At 37.4% G+C, this 24952-nt stretch overlaps 1 protein-coding gene across 6 annotated transcripts in view; it reads left to right on the top strand.

The window, feature by feature from the left end:
- Window positions 1-24952, top strand: part of Ppfia2 (PPFI scaffold protein A2) — a 345304-nt gene that overhangs the window by 3871 nt on the left and 316481 nt on the right. For all 6 annotated transcript variants that reach the window (XM_075954444.1, XM_075954445.1, XM_075954443.1 and 3 more), the window contains one exon: window positions 1561-1811. In XM_075954444.1, coding sequence (XP_075810559.1) covers window positions 1563-1811 — 249 coding nt within the window. In that variant the 5' untranslated portion in view covers window positions 1561-1562. The remainder of the gene's footprint in view (window positions 1-1560; window positions 1812-24952) is intronic.

Here is a 24952-nt window from a genome sequence, read left to right as displayed (position 1 = left end):
ATAACTTATCATAAAATGACTTCCTTTCATTGTTCTTAAACTTTTCATCCATTTCCAGTGGGCCATGACCAAATAGTTCACAAATAATTAAGTTTTGCTCCATAACAATGAAATTTACAGGAAGACTCAGACAAAAAGTAATTAAATATCGAACCATTAAATCTTGACATTTTATTTCAAAATATCACCATAAATAGTTTCCCTAAGGATATATATGTGGACAGAAAAATGAATTGACCTTTCATTATGAAATCATGAGAAGGCTTTGGGACATGCAACCAAACTGGGGTTTCTTCACACCATGCTTTCTGCAAAATCAGGCTCTCTAGTAGCTTCTGGCCATCACTCAGCAATGGTAATTGAGTTGAGTTAGACATACACACACATACAGACTCAGAGAGAGAGAGAGAGAGACAGAGAGAGAGACAGAGACAGAGAGATGGAGACAGAGAGAGACAGAGACAGACAGACAGACACACACACACACACACACACACACACACAGAGAGAGAGAGAGAGAGAGAGAGAGAGAGAGAGAGAGAGAGAGAGAGAGAGAGAGAGAGACTGAAAAGGGAAATGAGATAGTTCCTGATTTTTAAAGATGCCACATGTGACAGAACAATGTCACATGCTAATGTCGGTGTCGTCTACTTTAAATCAAATTAATGAACAATTTCGAAGAGAATTCAGTCCCTTTATTCCATGACTGAGAGTTTGTGATTAGCAGCTGTGATGTGAAGTGTCTGCATTTGGTAATGTGATTCACTGCGATCTGTTTCGTGGAATATTTGAAGGAGTGTTAGTTTGTAATTGTCTGGATGGAAACCAGACAATGGTTCTAAGAGGAATGCTAAGTGTAATTAGCAGTATAATAATCAAGACAAACTCATGTATCTCAGACTAACTCTAGAGTTTATGTCTAATTCAATCTGAATCATTTATCAGTCTGTACACAATTCTGAAAGAGAGAAGATGAAGATAAATAAAAATATCACATCAGAAGGATTAGTTGTGAGGAAAACTGTTGAGACGTCAGAAAATAACAGTTTATTACCTATAGTAGCCCATTGTTTGGAATTTTCTGATGTAAATGGTGAATATTAGGTCACTTATCTATCCTTCATTGAAAAAAAATGTATAATTTCTACTCTTTGGAGCACAAGGATGTATTGTCTTTTGACAAGAAAGGTACAGTTATGTTTATTGTAAGACATTTTTTTTAACTTACAGAGGTGGAGAGGAATGGGATGAGTGGTTATTCAAATGATGTGTTTCTGTGAATCAAATTATGAGTGATAAATCATGCAAAAGAAAATGGAAAGCATTGAAAACAGGTTAAGGATTGTCCATGAGAAATCTATTGGTTGTCATGACGGATGAAACCGTGGAGGTTGCAGACAGTAAATAGGTTGGATTCCACTGACATCCACACCCTCCTCTGGATTTGACTGGAGGCAGGAGGTAGGGGGAAGAGGTTAATGACCTGTGAAGGCTTTAGTGAGATGAAAGCATTATTGAAAACGATTCGTTTACTAAAAATTTCCCTTTATGTCCTTCAAGCAATGATGTGCGAAGTGATGCCCACGATCAATGAGGACACCCCAATGAGCCAGCGGGGGTCCCAGAGCAGTGGCTCCGATTCAGACTCCCATTTTGAGCAATTGATGGTCAATATGCTGGATGAAAGGGACCGTCTACTAGACACACTTCGAGAGACCCAGGAAAGCCTCTCACTTGCCCAGCAAAGACTCCAGGATGTCATCTACGACAGGGATTCCCTCCAGAGGCAGCTGAATTCAGCCCTACCTCAGGTATGCTTCAGTGACAAGGGTTTTCCTGTCAAACTGAAAAAGAGAAGCTCTTAATAATGTTTACTTCTTCTTCATTCTTATCACTATTTTTCTATGGGATATATAATATGTGTTTTGGATTAAAACTCATAATAAAGTATTAGTGTATATCCAAATTTGCCTTACAAAAAGTTACAGTATACTGGTGTGTGTGAACATGCACATGTGTGTATGTTTGTGTGTGTGTGTGTGTGTGTGCAAAGAATGAAAGAATTAGTCACTTCCTGGATTTTTGTTCATTAAAAATTTATTTCTATGTTTTGATGGGATAGAAAACCACTTCTTTGCCAGCTATAATATAAGGGTAATAGATAATCTCATCCTCTAATGTATAACCTTTAAACACCTCATGACCTTTAAAATATTTATTTTCAGTTTTCATCTTGTGGTCTGTCTGTCTGTCTTTAGAAAGGGAGGCAGTCTGGGAATTCACTCTATAACATGTTTAATTTACCTATCTTCAAAAATACACAGCACTTGACTAACTTAAATTTATATAGTATCTTTTCTGAAAAATTTTCAAAGCAGTTTCTTTTTACTTTCAAAATATTTTGGAAATTGCTAACCCTAGTCCTTCACACCTGTAATTCCAGTACTTGAAGAAAGAGGACCGAGTGTTCAAGGCCAGCTGTGTTACATACAGTCTCTGTCACAAAACTTTCAGAAATTAAAAAAAGAATAAATAAAGACAGAAGTTAGAAAAGGTCAAGTTGCAGACAGCTCTTTCAAATTAATGTTGTCAGTCATTTTTACACCTGTTCCTGTCGATTGTTAATATTATAGAAATAAAAAAAAATCCAAAGATATTTGTTTGCGGAGTTAACGGTAAGGGTCATTCACCTATTGAGGAGTTTCACGATTATACTGCATTTGGTAGGGGAAAAATGCACATAATATGAATGACTTTTCTTGTATACTTTGTTTTTTCAAGATGGGATTACTCTGTGTAGCCTTGGCTGTTGTAGAACTCACTCTGTAGACCAGGATGACCTGGAACTCTCAGAGACCAGCCTGCCTCTCTTTCCCCAGATACGCCATCACCTAACATTTTACATAACCTGCTGCAATTAAATTAAAAGTTTGCTTTAAATATTACTTTTAAGTTTTTAAATTTGGAAAAATAAGATAGCAATTTATTTCGGGGGGGGTGTGATTTTCTCCAAAAAATGCTATCTTGTCACACGTATCCTTCTACTACATAAGGTGAAGAAAACTTTGATGCCCCCACTCCCATCTTATTGTAACTTTCTGTGTCACGCTGAGGTACCTGTCTCTCTCAGAATGGGTCAGATCACACGTTGTCTGATCCCACAAGGTAATCCCAGACCCCTAGAAATGATTCCTGTCCTAAACGTACACAAGTTCAGTCTGTAAAGGGAACTAAGCTTTTAAGTGGCTCTCACGCGTTGAAAACACTGGTTTATTTCAGCACCTGGAATACGGTGGCAAATTCCCGAAAGCAGCTACCCATTCTTCACCTGGAATGATTGATTTTTTTTTTTTCGGAAAGAGATTTCAGTATTGACAGCTGTTCTCCATAAAGTGATTTCTCAAACTATCCCCTTTCTTACTCTTGGAGAAGACTGTCTCAGTTGGTCACGGTGTTTGTCAATCAATGTCCTACATCAAATCATGTCTTCCTTTCCTGTGTCACCTAAGATGATGACTTTGTTTTCATGATATTGTTTCATTAAAGAGGTCCGTTGCCCTTTCTGTTTATACTGGGAATCAGAGTAAAAAACACTTTTTAGCGATTCTAGATAACTAAAACATTGAGATTATAATATCAATGAATTTATATTTTATTTTACATTATACCATGTTCAATTTGTTATTACAACATTTTTAGTCTAGTTTTACTTTTCCCCCCTATGTGTACATGTATGTGTGTGTGTGTTTGTGTAACTGCAAAGTGTGCAAGCCCAAGATTGTCTTCGGGAGCCTCGTTCGACTGCTTTTCGTCTTACTTATGGAGATATAGTCTCTTTCACTTGAATTTAGGCTTAGCCTATGTGGCTAGTCTGGCTTGCTGGATAGCCTCAGGCAACGCTGTCTTTCCTGTCTAAGCACTGGAGGTCCAGACATGATGCCATATGACATAAATCTCATATGTTCAATCCTCATGCTTGCTGCTTCTCCTCCAAACATTAACTGATGAACAGCCTCCCCGGTCCTAGGCTGGCTATCTTGTGGAGGTTAGAATTTTCTGCTTGTATTTAATGTGAATATTTAAGCACACACACACACACATTTCTGAGGAGAACACTATAAATAATCCCACTTCGTGAAAATTGATCTCTATGGACTCATCATTAAAAGATCTTGTTTTGCTACATACATTCAATAAACTACCCATTTTCAGGATATATTTGTTAGGAATTGTGGGTAGGGATTGTGATCGTGAACTATTGTGTGTTATAGCCATATTTTATAATACTTAACATTAAATAAATTGATCTGTAACCACAGTCCTTGGACATACTGATTGTACTCTCAGTTTTCTAGTATGAATATTCTAGAATTCTCGTAATATGTACTATTAGGAGTGTATATTTTATGCAAGTAGTAAATGGCTTCTCCTTAATTGGTATGTTTTAGTTTTTGTGGCTATTTGAAAGCAGTGTATGGTTGGTGACATTTACATTTTACAGGGAAATGAAAGGAGAACGTGGCTACCATAAATATGGGGTTTGAGGCAGAAATAAATAAAGCCTATAAAACTGAAAACTGCTATAGTAACATAAAAATGAAATCATTTCAGCAAGCAGGACTGGAAATTGACGCAAACTTTATGATACAGGTATTCTAAAGTGACTGCACAAGGCTTTGGGGGCACTGTAGGCATTGCGGCTCACTTTTAGTTACTCCGTCTCCTCTTGTATCTCAAGGGAGAAATGAAGCCATATTTCAACAATCTTAACTATGCAAATATCCACCATGTAGTGTATTCCATTGCGCTTTGGAGTGTATCAGTGTTTAAAGAGAGCTGATAATTTCACATCGTTCCACATTCCACCCTGATGTTTCTAGCTATATAGCCATGTGCCTGCCCTTCTAATGTACAGATTCATTTTACTGTTCGATAGAAATTCTCATAAAAGCCCTCCACTCTCAGTCATCCTCTTCCGTCTACTCTCCTTTCAGTGGTGTAGCAGGAATTCTAAATGTTCTTAATAATAATAATAAAAACCCAGGGTCAGATATTAGGGGGTAAAAGCTGGAAGACCAGAGAAGCAGAGCGGCCAGCCACTAGCTCTTACCTCTACGAAATCCTCAGACCAAATGGGGTATCCGACCCATCTCTACAAGTCCTCAGACAGATTGCCTTGAGCTCCTGTCTCCTCCTGCCTTATATTCTTCTCTCCACTCAGACACATCCCTTCCTCTCTCCACCTCCCTAGTGTTGGGATTAAAGGCATGTGACTCTTAAGAACTGGGATTGAAGGTGTGAGCCACCAACACCTGGTCTGTTCCCCCTTTGAGACTGGATCAATCTAGTTTAATCCAGGGCGGCCTCGAACTCAAATAGAACTGTCTGCCTCTGCCCCCTGAGTGCTAGGATTAAAAGCCACTGCCTGGCCTCTATGGCTCACTAGTGGCTCCTCCACATTTTGATCCTCAGACAAGTTTTATTTGTTACAGCACACACAAAGTATCACCACACAATTATGCTCTAGCTTCCTATACAAAACCTAAGCATCCTTATAGAGGATTCTTGCTCCCTCATCCCTGATCCTCTTCATCAGCGCAGACATAGTGTTTTGATGCTTGACTAAGACTCAGATCTCTCGTTTCTTTTCTACACCTGGCTCTACATTTCTAAGCCATGTCTCCTAAGATTTCCCATTTGATAAAAGTGTCATAGCGTATCCTTGAAAAAAATCCTGACCTATCTGTATGTCAGCAACAAACTCCTTGTCTTTCTAGGGCTTTTTAAAAATGCTGTCTTAGTTGGTGTTACTTGCTTTAATGAAACCCCTGACCAAAAACAATATGTAGTGATGTGGGAGTGATTTCTTATTAATAAAGAAACTGCCTAGACCCATTTGATAGGCCAACCCTTAGGTAGGCGGAGAAAACAGAACAGAATGCTGGGAGAAAGAAGCTGAGTCAGGGAGTTGCCATGATTCTCCTACTGGACACAGATGCAGGTTAAGATCTTCCATGGTAAGACACCTCGTGGTGTTACAGGGATATTAGAAATTGGTTAGATCGATGTGTAAGAGCTAGCCAATATAGGCTGAAATGAATGGGCCAGGCAGTGTTTAAAAGAATACAGTTTCCGTGTAATTATTTTGGGGCATAAGCTAGCCATGTGGGCGGCCGGGTGCGGGGGACACAGCCCTACAGCTCCCTATCACAACAATGTAGAACAAAGGGGTTGTTTTGTTCATAGTTCCATGTAATAATAGTTCATCATTAAAAGGAGTGATGTCTAACTAAACCTTTGTCTCCTACAGGAATTCATTCTGAAACCTAAATAATTTCCCAGTTTACTTTCTTTTGTCATTTTTCATACGAAAAATAAGTTTTCTTTGTGTCCCTGCTTTCTAAGCTAAGCTTTATGACATCAGAATTAATTTTTTTTTAATTTTACATACCAATTCCAGTTGCCTCTTCCTCCCCTTCACCCATTCCCCCCATCTTCTCCCCACTCCATTCCCATCGACTCCTCAGAGAGGGTGAGCCCTCCCATGGGGAATCAACAAAGTCTGTCACATCACTTGAGGCTGGACCATTGAAGCAGGACCCTTCCCCCTTCTAGGCTGAGCAACGTATCCCTCCATTGGGGATAGACTCCAAAAAGCCAATTCATCCACTAGGAATAAATCCTGGTGCCACTGTTAGTGGTTCCACAAATTATCTAAGCCACACAACTGTCATCCGCATTCAGAGGGTCTAATTAGGTCCTCTGCAGGTTCCCCAGATGCCAGTCTGGAATCAGTGAACTCCCACTACCTGGGGTCAGCTGTTTCTGTGGGTTTCCCCATTATGGTCTTGACTCCTTTGCTCATATTATTGCTTCATGTCTTAATCCTTACCACCTTCCTAGAATATCAAAGAGCTGATGTATTAATTATCTATTTCTTATTGGAAACAAGCACTACATACAGTATTTCAATAAAATTCAAATCTATGAGTTTGTGGAAGTCCGCTGATCTGAACTTCGATTGGCCAGTCTCGGATGGGTTAACCCGTGCTACAAAAGTATTTAGTTAGCTGGATACCACTTCTTATTGGTGGTTTCTATTTGGCTTTGACTGTGCATACAGGAGAAACTCATCTCTGGGCTTGTCAAATCCTAGGACAGGCTGGTGCCACAGGTCCTCATGCTCATAGCTCAGGAGGGAGGACAGAGCAGAAAGTGCCTTTTAAGATTCTGCTTCTGACTCTATTTATGTGTTGTCTTTGATTCAGGGCCAGATATTCACTGGATAAAATAGCATATGGCATGTACAAAGAAAAGGAGGGGTGACACATTAGAAAATCAGTGTAATTGATCTACCACAAATGTAACCAAGAATCATCCAGGACATTGTTAGGTTAGGGGAAATTATTATGAAATATATCTACTGTTGGACATCAAAGACTTGAAATAGGATTGTGAAGCCACCAAATTACAAAAGGCAGTGTAAATACAAGGACATCAAAGAGAAGGAATGGTTATAACTAGTAACTCACTGCATGGCCAAGTCTGTGGACCCTAGCCAGAGGTTAGAGATTTTGAATTGAGACTTGTGTATATCTTGCTAAAAGGTTTTTAATTGGTTTATTTTAATTATCCACCAACCTTTCATTCATGAGAGAGAAGAACTTCAAGGAGGTACATAAATGTATTTCTGAAAACATTAAAAAATGCCACCTGTAATTTTCAAGGTGACACACAACTAGTGAACAACTCGATGAGGAATTAAGTTAGAAGGAGGCTGCTTATGGAGGTAAAGAGTGGTTTTCCTTTAATATTATAAAATGAAAAATATTCAGGGGAAATTTGCAAATGGACAGATTTGCTCTAAAGATACTGCTATTCTGGAAACTAGCTCTCTTGAATCTTTTTGCCTTGGGACATCTAGCTCAATTAACTTGATCCAAGTACTAAATTCCAATGATAGAAAGTGCTACATTGGGTCATTATGAGAAATAAGTGAGCTGTAGCATGCTCACTTATGCTCACTTAATGCTCACATTAAGTACTAACGAGTACTATGTGCTCAATAAATGCTACATGAAGGTATAGTTCCAGCATCATCACCGTCACGATTACATCATCTTTACTCAACCTTAGCAGTGTCGTTTGACTCAGTGATTATGACCATTTTCCAAATACTAGAAACGTTCACTTTTCTCAATCTTAATTAAGTTTTGGGCATCTCTGATCTCTAATTTTTACTATTAGAAATATTCTTAAGGGCTGAGAGATGGCTCAGCAGACAACACTTTGTGCTGCCAGGTAAAGGACTCAAGTTTAGCTCCCAGTGCCTGCATCAGGTCACTCACAACTGCTTGTAACTCCAACTACAGGTTAGCCAGTGTCTCTTTTGGACCTGCAGGGGTAGCTGCACTCCTGGGTGCGCTAGGAGATGCCTGAGAGTGGAAGATTGCACAGCGGTGAATGTTTGTGGGGAGTCCATGAACAGCATACATTTGTTTTCACTCTCAGCCACCTCCTTAATTTCATTGTTATATGTCCGGAGTAAAAGAAATATTAAATATCATTGGACACAAAAGAATGTTTGGGACATTGGCCATCAAAAGAATCTCCATGACTGTTCCTAAGTTCCTAACGGGAAGACTTTTTGCCATCATTATTGTGATGGTAAATGATGGTCAGAGTTCACATAGCTACTTAATATAATTGTGCAAGGATTCTACATCCTGATATTTATGATAAAGTGAATTTGCATTTCTTTATGTATTGGCATCCTTTATGGTCTATTAGGTAATTTTTATATAAAGCAAGAGAGCAAGGATTATTTGAAAAATATTCAAATCAGTTTAATACTTGATTGCTACTTTCTGCTTTACTAAATTTCACGACGCTGGACAACCGTTGAACTGATTTATCTCGTAACTGGCATATGAAAGCAGAAACTTCAGTCCTTTCTAATATTTTCTACTGAGGAGGATCCCAGTGGTGGGCAAGTTAGGCATGGAAGCAAATCACAAAGAGGTGAAAATGAAAACTTTATTCAGATTGACTTTGTCCACCCGGTTCAAGACTTTAGGGAGTCTAATGCCAGGTGGTTCATTGTCAGCATATTTTAAGCACAATACAATGTGGGAAAAGTTTCCTGGTATAATTCAATCCCTGGTGTACAATGAAGCATAATTACATTAAAACTCAACTCAAGGTACATGTCATTTCTTCTAAGAAAATGAGTTCTAGAGACAGGCTACCTGTACTAGCTTAAAGACTTAAGGAAGGGTCTATCCCGGGCTTGATCACACAGATAGCATGGAAATCATTTGGGTTGGTGTTATCCACCTCTGGTCCTGGTTGTGGGAGCTCAAGGAAGCCTCTGGCTATATAGATAATGGAAGGGTCATTTAAATTATTAGCCATCCAGGATCTTGGTTTCAGGAGCTTGATATGACCTGGCACAGCAGATTGCTAGGCTGTTAATCACTTCCAATTCCCAGATTTCTGGGTAGAAGAACAGGTTTTACATCTTTCCCATTGGAAAAATAATCCTGCCTGCTTAACATTCCTAGTTTCTCTGGAGATATGTGGGCACAGGGGTATTCTATTGTGCTCCCAAAATTCTACATTTATTTGGCAAATTTTAGCTGATTATTAAGGATATTCATTTCAGTGTGTAAATTTAACCATGACTGTCCAATAAATAATTTTTTTTATTCACTAAATGTCCCAAGGGTCCTTTTGTGTCAGCTTCTGCTCTAAGGCGTCGTAAGTGCTGCAAATTATAGGGACACTTATTAGCCATGTGAGGTCATTACATAACTTCTACTGCATAGCACAGCGATTGGTTATTAGTTGAAAATAACAGTTTTTTTGTTTTCTTTTGTTTTCTGATTTCATTGTTCATCCCCATTCTGTGATGAATTAAAAGTATCCCCAGGGGCTAGATGTCATCTTTTTCTTGTCTCAAGACAAACTTTGCCACATTACTATTATTTCCATCACTAATAGATTATAAACACCATTGCTAAAGTGTGTTCTCGTGGATTTTTCAAATAAAAGCAAAATAAAAATCTGTTATAACCCATTGCATTCAACCACTAATCCACCTATCTTTCCTTTTTGACAAATGATTGGTTTGAAGATTGATTCAGTTAAAACATTTATTATTAGGCTCCAAGTCTCTCTCTCTCTCTTTCTTTCTTTCTTTCTTTCTTTCTTTCTTTCTTTCTTTCTTTCTTTCTTTCTTTCTTTCTTTCTCTCTTTCTTTCTTACTTTCTTTCCTGTTTCTATCTATCTATCTTTATTTCCTTCCTTATTTCTCCCTTTCTTTTTCTTTTCCTTTTTTTTTTTTTGTTTTGTTCTGTTCTTGTGAGGATTTATAACATTCATTACAAGTTTCAGCAGAATTCAAGACTACTGCTTTGTGGAATTTGGCTAATCTGAGTTTGGACTGTCCAGTCTTTGATGGATTATCTTATGCTACAAAAGTATTCGATTAGCTCTAAAACACCCGCTTATTGATTGTTTCCAGTTGGTTTTGATTTCATTTACTAGAGCAACTCATCTCTGTAGCAGTCAATGTTGATTGGTTTAAAAGAAGCTAATCAAATTAATAATCTGGCTAGAAAACAGGTGCCCCCTGAAATCACAAATTTTAATGACTATACTAAATTTTATGTTTTGTAAGATAATTTTATCTGAAATTTCCTATCTGAAATTCTTTGTACACAGAAGCACAAGTTTTAGTGTCTGTAACAATAACAGACTTGCTCTTTTAATTTTCATTCCTTTTATTCTTTGTTTTTATAGCTTGGGGCTATGAGTTTCACTCAACTATATCACAGCTATTGCCTAATAGTTCAATTTTATTATCACAGTGTCTATATTCATTTACAAATATCTATTTTCTTTTCAATTTTATCTTGCTTATTTTATTATCAGTTAGTATGGTGGTTTCAATGAGAATGGCCCCCATAGCCTCCAATATTTTAATGTTTGGTTCCCAGTTGGTATATTGTTAGGAAGGATTAGGAGGTGTTGCCTTGTTTAAGTGGGTGTGGCATTGTTGAAGAAGGTGTGCCACTAGCCGTAGGCTTTGAGATTTCAAAAGCCCCTGCCAGGCCCTGTGTCTCTTTCTCTCCCTCTGTCTGCTTGCCATGGAGGTAAAGCTCTCAGCTACTGTTCCAACACCTTGCCCGTTTGCTTTCTGCCATAACTGTAGACAAGTTATCAGTTAAATGTTTCCCTTTTATTTATTTTTTTAAGTTTTTATTTATTTATTTATTAAAAATTTGCACCTCCACCTCTCCTCCCATTTCCCTTCCACTTTCCCTACTCCCCCTCCACCTCCCTCTCCAGTCCTAAGACAAGTCAGGGTACCCTGCCTTGTGGGAAGTCCAAGGCCCTCCCCGCTCCATCCAGGTCTAGGAAGGTGTGCATCCAAACAGATTAGGATCCCAAAACACCAGCACATGCAGTAGAATCAAATCCCTGTGCCATTATCATTGGCTTCTCAGTCAGCCCCCATTATCAGCCACATTCAGAGTCCAGTTTGATCACATGCTCATTCAGTCCCACTCCACTTAATCTGCCAAACTTTCTTAAGTTATTTGCTCTCTTTATATTTTACTATAATTACCTATATACTTGTGTTAAACCTACAAGCCATAGAATTTCTACTTTCTTATCTCTTCAGTGTTCTTTTTATTAATTTTCTCCTATTTTCATGGATTGATTGAATATATTTTCTTTATTAAATGTTCCTCTCTTTTCTGGAAAGTTTACACTTTAGATTGTTTAATATTTTGCTTCTAATTTAAAATGTGCACCTCCAACACAATGGGTTCATCAATATGCCTTTCTCTTTACTGTGCTTCCTACATAATATATGGATATTATTGTGTTATAGAGTCACATCCGTTTAGGTTTATTTCCATAGTTACACCACTAACTGTTTATTCTGGATCTCAAATCTTTCATCTGTGACCATTTTTAAGAAAATAACTTTTGGTGTTTTCTCTGTGTAAGCTTTTGCATGAGTAATTTTCTTCTTAGGATTTTCAGAAAATGTCTCTATTTTATCTTTATTTTTATCAAAAATAATATTTAGACTACTTTTTTGACCCCATCTGTAAAACATAGAGTGTTTGTAGTGATGTAGAAGTTTATGTTATCAATCACTTTCGTCACGAATTCTGATAATTTCCTGTATTTTAATATTTTATATTGGGGAGGGTAGTCATCAGCTTTCTGACACTGAAAGATCTGTTATTACTATTGTTTTGCTTTTGTCATTTAGACAACTTTTAAGGAAGTTTTGATGCAGTTGATGTGCATACTTATTTTTATTTATAATCTTAAGTATTATTGTCATTGTGAGTTAATGCTTTCTACTATTCTGGGTAAACATTACTTTTAAAAAGTGTTGTTTCTATGATATTATTTCATCGCATTTTGTAATGATTCTTCCCTTATCTCCATCTTACTTGATCTTTGGTTCCTCTTATGTCTTCTTCACTATCTTTCTCTCTGTTTCATTTGGAATTCTATGAGTATGCTTGCATTTTTTTTTGTTGTTCACTATTTTCTCTAAATGCAACCGATTTGTTACAAATGTATTTATCTGGCTCTTTGTTCAGATCCCTGTCTTTTCCTTTACAGTTCACCGTCACCATTTATTTCATTTGTCTTTCCAGTTTTATTTTTATCACCCTGAACACGACCAGCAGCTATTAAGTCTTTCAGTGCTGGGAGCTCTAATAATGGGTTTCATCTGTGGTTTGTAGTTCATCCTGTCTTTTCATCACTTGCCCGTGTTCAGTTTGGACTTTGGGGAAGTCATTTCATTTGCCAAAATCCTAGTGGAAGTCATTTCAGTTCTAGGGCACTCTTATTTTCCTCCAGAGGGATTATTTATTTGATTGGCCAGATGCCTGGAAAAGTGTGATGCTTAGCCACACCCAGTAACTCTCAGGCTGCTCTCTTTATGCATCTCACTACAAATGGGGAGGATCCTCTGAGACTGCTGCATCTGGTCAGGACTTGGTCCCCATTCTAATTCCATCAGTGACGAAAACTGTCAATGGTGCTGAGCCAGCACCTTTAAAACTGGATGGATGACGCTGGAGAAGCATCTCTTACGTTTTTTTCAGAGACCCTGGGTTTTGTTCCCAACACCCACATGGTGGCTCACAAACATCTCCAACTGTAGTTCCATGGAATCTAATATCTTCTGACCTCTGTGGACCTCTAAAATGTAGTACGTATACATATGGAGGCAAAATGTTCATCAACATAAAATACACAAATCTAAAACTTAACAAACACCCAACACTTGGGAGAATACAGGCTTCTAGAACTGAGTTCTCATTTTCCCATATTTCCAAAACTCTGAAAGCTTTATTATCTTTTTACTTGGTTCAAAAACAAACCAAGCTAAAAAGCACCCAGCTTTTATAGCTCTCCCTATAATGGTCCATATTGCACAACCTTCTGCTGCTGGAGAAGTCTCTGAACTTCCATAAGCACAATATGTGTAAGTAATTGAAAAGGGATTAAACATTTTCTTTTCCGAAAAAAATAAGCATTTATTTTGCATTATTCACTTTCTGGCTATTGTCCTTGCCCTGGCATATTTTGGCTGTATTTAAGGTTCTGGATACCAGAAACTGTCCTAATATTCTTGGGAAATGATCGCCTTTCCTCCAGCACTTCCTCCTTCGAATGCGTCCACACAGCTGCACCATTATACATCTGAAATTGAAATCTGGCTATGTTACTCCCTTTGTCAAAATATTTCCAAGTCGGCAAAGAGTATTCGCTACGACCAATTAACAAATTCTGTCAGATCATAGGATAAAGGATGGGTATATAAAAGTTGGGTTTAATTCTATTGTGTATAAAAAGATGTGTGAGAAGATGTTCACAAATAAATATAATAAAACAACCTCATTTTTAGCTTGATCACTGGTGAACATCTAGCATAAAGAAGAATATCCTATTATTAACATTAATTTTAACAAAACATATTTAAGATTTAAAGGGAGAATTCTACAAAACACGTACAAAGGTCATTTAAGATTGTTATAAACTGTTATTGTTGGCTCTACTGTTTGGCTTTTGAAGTGCTGTGATTTGAAGCAACGTCAAGCATGCCAGATTAGAGTTCTAACGCTGCCATGTCCCCGGCCTTAGTCCCGCTCATGTCGTAGATGCTAACATTGTCTAGTAAGCTTTGCACAGATCCTTGAAAGCATCAGGAGGGTTTTGTTTTGGTAGTAAAAGATGCTTTGGTTTTAAGAATAGAATAGAAAGACAAACAATCATGATGAAGCTGCAAAGCTAAGCTTCTTGATCTCACCAATAGTAATGCAGAAATTGCATCAAGTTGAATTGGCCATAAAGGTCAATGGAGAACACAAAACAGTGGAAGGTCACTCCCTTACATAGACTCATGCCAATTCAACTCAACAAATATCACAACACAACTCAGTATGGTTTTACAAACATTATATCAAAATTATTGGATATTTGCATATTTGCTAGTTCCTTTCATGACACACTATTCAAATAATTAACTGAAACAAAACTATATATTCAAAAACAAAACTATATATAACTGAATTTTTTTCTGTATTTTTTTTTTTAGACAAGATCTCCCTGTATAATTCAGGCTGGCCTTGCACTCATGATCCCCTGAGATCACAGATATGTGACAACATGTCTGGCCTATGAAAAAGTCTTTGACACTTTAGATTAGACCAGGATGATTTTTAAGATACGAGAAAACTGAAGAATAAAAAGGAAAAATGATTCTAAATATTTTATCAGCTAAAAACTCATATTCCAAATAAAGACTTCCCAAAATTCATTATTTAAAAAAAATCCCATTCATTTTAATGCATAAATTATTTGAATAGTGCCTAAGCTACTATTTCTGTGAAGAGACACCACAACCAAAGCAGCTTTTATTAAAGAAAGCATTTAGCTCAGACTTGCTTTTAGTTTCAGAGGGTTAGTCCATTATTATGATGGTGGGGATGAGACAGGCATGGTACTAGTATATTAACTGAGAGCTTTATAGTCAGAGCGAGAGAGCGAGAGTGAGCGAGTGAGCGAGAGAGAGAGAGAGAGAGAGAGAGAGAGAGAGAGAGAGAGAGAAAGAGAGAGAGCGCACACCAGAGACTGTGCCTAGTATACGTTTTAAAACCTTCGAGCATAACCCCAGTACCTTCTCCAATAAAACGACACTTGCTGTAACAAGGACACATCTCTGAATCTCAGCTACATGAGCCTGTGGATACCATTCTCACTCAAACCAACAGAAATAGATTCTTCATTAATTTTTGTATCTAGATTTCAATATACACAGAAAAACTGGTCAAACCTTTACAGTTATTAGGTATTTCATATAAAAAAACACAATGAGATCATACATCATATTCCCTAAGAAATTTATAATTAAAAAGACATTGCATGCATTGGAGTAGATTTTAGACCTTTAAAAGTGTGCTAATAGGCATATACTATAGCATGACTATTATCAAAAACAATTTGGCAATTGCTTTAAATAATAATCAAGCATGCATGCATTCCATTCCAAGAACTCCAGCGAAGAGATAGAAAACATATGTTCATATATAGTCTGTTCACAGATGTTCACAACAGCTTTGTTTATAACATACCATTAGCAGGAAAAGTACAAACAGACTTTAAATAGTAATCAGATTTTAAAACATTATATTTATGTGTAACAGACATCGCCTTGGCAACCAGGATTAACAAACTACTGGAATTACAGTAGAGATTAAACAACAAGCTTCATGTGGAATAAATCTACATTCATGAGATATCTAGAAAAAAAAGGCAAATGAGATTAAATTGCGGGTCAGAGAGCAAATAAAGTAGTTCCAAATGGGCACAATGGTTGCTTCCAAGTGGATTGGAGTGAGGATTACACAGATTTCCCATACATAAAATCATGACATTGGCCATATAAACATGATAAACTTCGTCTTCTGTAAATTATTTCTTTGTTTTTAAAATAATTTTCTATAAGCTAGGAAAGTTTTTTTTTCCAGATACATCTGAAAATGAGAATCATTCACAGTACTTGTTGACAATGACATAGTTTAGTCTGGAAATCTTGTTCTTTGCTGTGTTTTTGTCAATTACCTTTGATAACTCACAGATTGGGTTTACACAATACCAAACTGGAAAATAAGCGATTAATTTTAATATGTCTTAAAGTCAGATTTCTGTTCTGGCTCCTTTCTCTTTCCCATTTACATAGATTCCCCCCCTCCCCTCTGCTTTCTAACTTAAAATACAGTATTGAACTTCTTAACACTGTCATGTTCAATATCAATTATGGGTCTGTTTATGTTTAAATGCAATATCATTTCTTACACTATAAGAGATTCTATCTTTAGGTCCATATCCTCCCAAACTAGTCACAGTGCTGAGGCTGACTTTATATTCAGTTAACCACTGCAAGAGCTCTGAAAAGTTTGTCTTGGTAAAGAGAAAATCAAGCTGTGAGCAATAAACACAAAAGGGAGAGAACCTCCCCTGGTCACGCCACCATTCCACAAGTGCCAGGAAAGCCTCTGTTAGTTTCCCACGGGTACCATTCCATAGGCACAGGGAAAGCCCAGGGATAGTCATTGCACCCTTCAGATGCACAAGGAGAACCCCTACCACTCTCCCAACACCACTCCATGGGAACAGGAAGAACCTCTCCCATGGGGTCACAGCATCAAAAGGTCAGGCTCAGCTGACTAAAAATGGAACCGTGGTGAAATACCTCCAGGGCTTCCTCTTCACCAAGGAAGATAGTGCCTTCCTGCCCTCAATGATTTTTATATGTTTTTATATTTCATATTTCTGATTTGGGGACTAACTACATATGTGACAGGGAGTTGGCTCATCTACAGGAACAAAGATGGGCATAGCACAAATGAAAACTACGTCCCCTTTGAAGAATGCTCAGTTTATTTGAGGTGACTGATGATTAAGCCAATATTTACGCTTAAAAGAGAGAGAGAAACAGCAGCGACAGAAGAGGGAGAGATAGTGAGTAAGAGCACAGAACTCAGTGTACTGCAATGAACAGAAGCATCTGTCGATCAACATATTAGTTATCATTTTCAAATGTTTCATCTTCATTGACTTGTGAGATTAAACCACCTAATTTAATTTCACACCCAGCCAGATGAAAATCTCAGAAAAAAAACATGCTTTTCATTCTTACACTATCGGTCTCAGAGGGTTTTACTAAGTATGATTTATTTCATTGTGATAAACATACTTATCATGGCATCTGAACAAATTCTGAGCACAGAATGCAGTTTTAATTATGTGCTCCAGCATGCACAGTAGGATCTCTGCAACATGATTAAAAAAAATGTATGTCCATTACACTTTTGATATGCAACATCTCTGAAAGAATTTAAGAATTTGGAGTCAATGATAATCAAAACCACTATTCCTTCTTTGGTGTTTGCTGGTGTGAGGTGGTTATCTGCTGCCTTGTTTCTTGTTCGTGCCGCTAACTTCCTTGGGTGGGAGTTTTCCTTTTAGTACTTTCTGTAAGGATTTGTGGATAGGTATTGTTTAAATATGGTTTTGCCATGGAATATCTTGTTTTCTTCATTGATGGTGATTGAAAGTTTTGGTGGGTATAGTAGTTTGGGCATGCGTCCATGGGCTCTTATTGTCTGCAGCACATCTTTCCAGGACCTTCCAGTTTCACAGTTTCCATTGAAAAGTCAGGTGTAATTTTGATATGTTTGCCTTTATATGTTACTTGGCCTTTTTCCTCTGCAGCCTTTAGTTTTCTTTCTTTATTCTGTATGTTTAGTGTTTCGATTATTATATGGCAAGTGAACTTTTTATTTTGATGCAGTCTTTTTGGTTTTCTGTAAACTTTTTGTACCTTCACAGGTATAACTTTCTTAAGTCGGGAAAGTTTTCTTCTATGATTTTGTTGAAATTATTTTTTGTACCTTTTAGTTTGGTGTTCTTTTCCTTCTTCTATCCCTTTTATTCCTAGGTTTCTTCTTTACAGGGTGTATCAGATTTCTTGGATGTTTTGTGTGAAGAATTTCTTGGATTTAACATTTTCCTAGACCAATGAACCTATTTCCTCTATCATGTCTTCAACTCCTAAGATTCTCTCTTCCATTTCTTTTATTCTATTGGTTATTGTTGCATCTGTAGTTTCTATTTGTTTACCCAGCTTTTTCATTTCCAGAATTTGCTCAATTTGTGTTTTTTTAGTGCTTCTAATTCCCTTTTCAAGTCTTGAACTGTTTGCTTCATCTGTTTGTTTTTTTCTTGATTTTCTTGACTTTCATTAGAGATTTACTGATTTCTGCAAATTTTTTGTTTTTTTTCCTTCACTTCTTTAAGAGAATTCTTCATTTCTATTATCTTTATAAAGTCTCTATCATCTTTATAAAGTTATATTTAAGGTAATTTTCTTCTGCTTCTTCTGGGTTAACATATTCAGGTCTTCCTCTTTGTGGAACCATTAGGTTCTGGTGTAGTTATATTGTTCTTTAGGTTGTTGAACATATTCTGCCATTGGTACCTACCCATCTTTTCCTCCAATTGGTGCAGGTGGTATCTTTGCCTTTTGGTTCAGTCCTTGCAGTATCTGTCTGTGTCTCAGGAAACCTCTCTCAGAGGGTAATTACAATTGCTGTCTGTGTCTCAAGAAGCTGCTCTTGGTCCATCCCCTTCAGTCGCTGTTTGCCTCGGGGAGCTGCTGAGGTGTCGGTGTAGTGAGGGTTTGGGGGCAGAGTTGGACTTGTAGATTACAGGGTCTGATGTGGATGGGTGTGATGGAGTAGCCTGACTACAGGAGTCTTGCCTGCTGGCTGGTTAATACAACTGAGGTGGTTTGGAGAGGGTCCCGGAGTTTTTACCCTGGGTCTAGGGCTTAAAGTCTGGGTTGTCCAGCTGAGGTAGTCACTCACCTCTTGCTTTGCTCTGTGCAGTCCCACGCTGTGTCCCAGAGAGCTACTGATATTGTGGGGAAATGGGTGGGCTTGGGGGTAAAATGGAACTCATAAATTACAGGGTCTGATGTGGATATATTGGAGCAGGCTGCCTGCAGGAGGCTTGTTTGTTGAAGAAAAGTGGAGAAATGGTCCAGGGTTTTGTTCCCAGGGGCTAGTGCCTAGAGACCAGGATGTCCAGCTGTTGGGCTGGTCACTCAACTCTTGTTCTGCTCTATGCAGCCCCAGTCTGTGTGCCAGGGAGCCTCTGAGGTCATGGGGGATGGGTGGGGTGCCACAGTGGAATCTGATCTCTCTTTAGAATTAATACCTGACAATACCTTAGAATTAAAAAAAAACATGGTAAAAGATACTCCAAGCAAGTAGAATTAGAAAAGAAGTGGGCATACCTTTTCTAATATGTGACAAAATAGACTTCACACAAAAAACTCATTAGAGATAAAGAAGGTGACTTGATATTCACCAAGGGGAAAATCCACCCAGAGGATATGACAGTTCTGAACATGAAGGCACTAGTCACAGGTGCACCAAATCACATAAATGAAGCACAGTTCGTTGTAATATCAGAAATTTACTTTAACATAGTAATTGCAGGTTATATCAAACCCATAGTTTCACCAATAGGCTGGTCATCAACACAAAATTTAGGCATAAACATTGAGGATAAGTGATGCTATAAATCAGTTGTACTTAGATAACTGCAGAACATTCCACCCAAGCATTAAAGAATACACTCTTCTAGTGGCCTAAGGGATAGGCTCCAAGATGGTTATGGGAATCAGAGCAAGCCTTACCAAAAACAGGAACATTGAAATAATGTCATACCTTCTCTCTGAACACCATGGAATGAAGTTAGGTATTAACAGTAATAGAAACCACTTAAGGTTCACAAACAGGAAACCTAAGCAACATACTTCGAAATGACAGATGGGTCACTGAAGAAATTCAGAAGGAAAACAATCTAACACTGCATAAGTGTGTAGCTATCACTTGCCGAACTCCATTGGGCCCAACAGAGGCATTTCTAAGAGGAATGTTTGCAAAGCTAAGTGACTATTTAGATTTAAATATAACTTAATGATATACAAAGTCGAATCCCAAAATAGTAGGTGAAAAGAAACAAATTTGGGACAGAAATTAATGAAATGAAAATAGAAAATCTTAACAAAGAATCAGTGAAACCAAGAGAGTTTTTAATTTTGTTTTTGTTTTGGGTTTTTTGTTTGTTTGTTTGTTTTGTTTTGTTTTTGAGAAACGTTTCACCTTTAAGAAGCTGTTGTGAGATGGTGGCACATGCCTTTAATCCCAGCACTCGGGAGGCAAAGGTAGGCGGATCTCTGTGAGTTCGAGACCAGCCTGGTCTACAGAGCTAGTTCCAGGACAGGCTCCAAAGCCACAGAGAAACCCTGTCTAGAAAAACCAAAAAAAAAAAAAAAAAAAAACCAACCAAACAAACAAACAAAAAAAAACAAAAAAAAAAATAGTCAAGGACCTTCTCTATTGCTAAGGGCTAAGGTTTAAACTATTGTTTACATTTTCCGTCCCCTTTGCCAAAAATAGAACAAACACTGCAAGTTTCAGGAATTAATGTGCCATATCTTTTGAGGTCATTCTGTCTACCACTGGCGGGACTATTCTTTTTTTTTTTCTGTTGTCCGATAGTTTATTATAACAATGAGAAAAGTAACGGGAACATACATATATACACATATAAAAACATCACAATAAAGTTTATTTTTGGTGTGCTAACCAAAAGAATAATGTAAAGAAAAATAAATTCCTTCCCATTCTAAAAGTATTATCTGCACTTTTCTATTGGCGGGGCTATTCTTATAATGATAAACTGTATGTAAGATTCACCGTGTGGGTCGGGAATCCACTTTGAAGTGGAAATGCAATGTTGGTCACAAGAAAAAATAAATTGCACGTTGTGAATTTTCCATGTCACCAGAACTTGACAGGTTCTTATTAAGCATGCCTTGATTGATTTTAGCAAATATGCGCTGTGCTTCTTTTAAATCTCAATCCAGAGGTTCCTGGATGTTTTATGATTTATGAAATTTTTCAGTATGACCATGAGTAATGTGATTTCTGTGGGGGAAATTATATAAAACAAATTTATTTATTTAAGTTTAGTGACGGAACTATTACTGCATTATTAAGTAGTCATTTGTATATTAGTATATAAAACACTTCATGGGTTCTGTGGAAAATAATTGATTCTGAGGAAAGGTCATATGGCTTGTCAAGTTTTCACTTAAATATCATCATGAATATTACGATATTATTAATAGAGTGTGGGGTTAAGAACCCATTCATTCATTCCAAAACTAACTTTGTCATTCTATAATGAAACCATGTTTTTATATTTACATGACTATAGTCTATGCTTGCATGCTCTTTTGGTAGACAGTATGTGGTGTGTACTGTCTGGCTTGGTGTATAAACTTCACAAAAGCTAGACTCATCAGAGAGAAGGAAGCTTCGGTGGAGGAAATGCCTCCATTAGATCCAGCTTTCAGGCATTTTCTCAAGTAGTGATCAATGGGGGAAGGGCTCAGCCCATGATAGGTGGTGTGATCCCTTGGCTGGTGGTCCTGGTTTCTATAAGAAAGCAGACAGAGAAAGTCATGAGAAGACAGTAAGAAAGCAGCTACCTTCATGGCTTCTGCATCAGATCCTTCCTCTAAGTACCAACCAAGCCTGGGTTCCTGTCCTGACGTCCTTCAGTGACAGACTATGATCTGGAAGTGTAAGCTACATAAACTCTTTCCTCCCCAACTTGTTTTGCTGGTTAGGTATTTTGTTGAAGCAAGAGAAACTCTAAGACACAGGTGTTAGAATTTTTTTTCTGATTGGAGTATAAAATGATGATAATTAAAAATATAAGAAGTCTCCCTTATTTTATATATGCACTGTATGATTCTTTATAACACACAGCTGTTCAATTCAAAGCATTTTTAAGAGGGAAGATTTTTTTCATTCTTTTGATTCTATAAATTATAATTGTTATCTTATATAATATTAATATTCTTTTGTCAGATAAATATATAATTTTAACATTAATCCATGGAAATGCAAGGAAAATCTAAACCTAATACTATTGAACAAAGTATAATGTACGTTAAAATTTGGTTATAGAAATTGAGAGAGGCGAAGGAATTAAAGAAAATGTATGAGCAAATGTTCTTTTCTTATACTAAGACTCTAGAGGTAAATGGGGAAAAAATTGCCCGAAAGAGGAAATAGGGACACATCTTATGAATTCTCAACAAATAAATATTTTGGCATTGAATTTGCATTGTATTCTTTAGTGACATTGAAATTCCTTACATTTATTATCAGTGAAAATTGTAATTATTTGCAAAAAAGATGCTTCTAATCAATTTTCAGGTGATTTCCTTTTGTACTTTGATTAGGATAGAGCACAGAATCTAAAACACAAAGGATGAAACACCGAACAGCAGAAAGTGAAGCCAGCAGAGTGACATGAGCCATTAGCATTGTTTCCTAAGGCAATTCCTTTCCGTATTAGAGTCATATAATGTGAACTCCCACATGCATTTACCAGTCAATCGTCAAATGTTTATTAAGCCTCTAATTGATTGGAGACTTCATTTCTCTAATCCTTAAGATACTTTGCACACTGCTTCATACAACCTGATAGCCATTCAGGTTACATCTCTGTCACAGATGGAGAACTTGTGTGTCGCAGCAGGGTTGATGGCGGAGCAGGGATTCCAGAGCAATGAGAGAGAGAGAGAGAGAGAGAGAGAGAGAGAGAGAGAGAGAGAGAGAGAGAGAGACAGAGACAGAGACAGAGAGACAGAGAGAGAGAGACAGAGAGAGAGACAGAGAGAGAGAGACAGAGAGAGAGAGACAGAGACAGAGACAGAGACAAAGACAGATAGAAAGGAAAAATAATATTCTTGGCTCCGCTATCCCAGCTCGGTGAAGGAAAATATCTGTGGAAAAGGCTTGGTAGAGGGCACCTTTACCCGCTGAGCCACCTCACCACTTCCTGTGCTTTTCTTTCAATAGCAAATGTACAGATAGTCAAGGAAACACCAGCAACAACAATAAAATGATCCCCTTAACTTCATTTTGAGAAAATAAATTGCAGTGAAATTGGGAGAATTAGATGATTTTTATTTTCATTCTTTTTTTGTTTGTTTGTTTTGTGGTTGCTCCTGCCACGGGACAGCCCAGTCAGATTTCTTTGATGCTCTCTGCTTAGTTTTACCCCCTGAATTTCTGCTTCTGTGCTAAACTGACTTCTGCTGCTTTGTTAACGGAATGTCTCATCAAACCGAACGTAATAAAATTTTCCTTCTTGGTCCTTAGCGAAATGGTCTTTTATAAATTAAGTTTTGAAATAGTGATGAAGAGGAGAGTGAAGCACAGTAATTGTTAAATAAAGAGTTCCATGAATTGTAATTATATAAGGAAAGTTGTGACATGAAAAATAGTGTTATTCTTGATTTGACGTGCCATTCAGTTGTGTGAAACAAGCATTGAAAACCTATTAACCTTTGACTTACTAGTTTAGGCCCACTTAACGAGGGCTGTGCCCATTGCATTTTGATAGATTCAAGTGGCATGAAACACCAACAGGCCAATCTCAATAGTTTGTAAAATAATCACTGCTTCCCATTTTTACACCATGCTATTTATTTTATCTCTGGTTTGTTCCATGATCCTACGCAAGCTAAGATCTAGCTAAAACTATAGATCCTGTCACGAGATAGGGAACATCAGGGAAAGAGAAGGGATAATGGCCAATTGTGCACTAACTATCAGTGAATCTGCTGGATGTCCGCAGTACTTTTCCTAACATGCAATTTGCCAAGGCCCAACTCAGAATATTATGGGAAGTTCACTCTGTGCTAAACAGACACCCACACAATTAGTAGTAGTATATGTGATCCTCAATTATGGGCATTTGTGGGTGGTAGATAGTAGAAATTTATGATCTTGGTCAAAGTTTTGACTGTTTGACATCAGAAACTCCCAAGATTGTGCTCAATTCAATTTAAGAGTATTTCCAGCATTTGTAGCTTATGACACACTAAAGGTTTCCTTCCTATTTACAGTATATTGGGGTGGACAAAATACAGGTTCAAAAGCTTAAGAGAAAATGTGCCTACTAGAAACAGGTACTTCAAAGAAGCATCAAGGAAAATCCATAAAATAGAGCATATAAAGAGGCAAACACGTCCTAGCTGGTGGATGGAGCGAATTCAAGAGAAAAGTTGTCTTTTCACAGAAAGAGTAGCAAGGTTTTCCCAGTGAAGTGGGCAGCAGGGCATCCGTTTAGAACAACTTTGTGAGATGGGGACGAGAAGGTGTGACATACTGCTCTAGAAGGGAGGCTTCAAAACACACTATGTGCAGACAGTGACCTCTGGAAATCAGTGTGGATTTTTATCACATTAAAATTCAGCTTCCATCCTTACTCACACTGCTCTTTTCTTGATTAGACTATTCAAAGCAAGAATCGCTTTCTCCCACCATGCCAGCATCTTTTATATTTTTATCTTTTTATTTTCAGCGCTTATCTTTCTCGTGCAAGTTGCTTCTGTTCTTTTTCTACTCTATTTTTAAATTATTTTCTTTTTTTATTACTATGACTATTAAGGAATTATTAAAGGCCTAGGATTTTTTTTCTGACAGTCTTGATTTCTTTCCAGTAAGTTATGACCTGCAGTTTAAAAAGAAATGTAGTTTCAGATAGTAGAAGATTTGTTTTGTTTAGTTTTCTTTGTTTGTTTTTATTTTTTGAGGTAGGGTATTCTCTTTGTAGCCCTGACTGTCCTGGAATTTGCTCTGCAGACCAAGCTGGCTTTTTGCCTGTGACACTTCTTAGTACTGGGAGTAAAGGTATGTGCCACTGTGGCTAGTGATAAAGGAGGCCTTTAAACTATCCTTATATTGTT

The sequence above is a fragment of the Microtus pennsylvanicus genome, chromosome 20 (assembly GCF_037038515.1).
Source record: "Microtus pennsylvanicus isolate mMicPen1 chromosome 20, mMicPen1.hap1, whole genome shotgun sequence".
Taxonomy (NCBI): domain Eukaryota; kingdom Metazoa; phylum Chordata; class Mammalia; order Rodentia; family Cricetidae; genus Microtus; species Microtus pennsylvanicus.
Note: the sequence above shows the minus strand (reverse complement) of the source record. Positions and strands in the feature narration are given on the sequence as shown.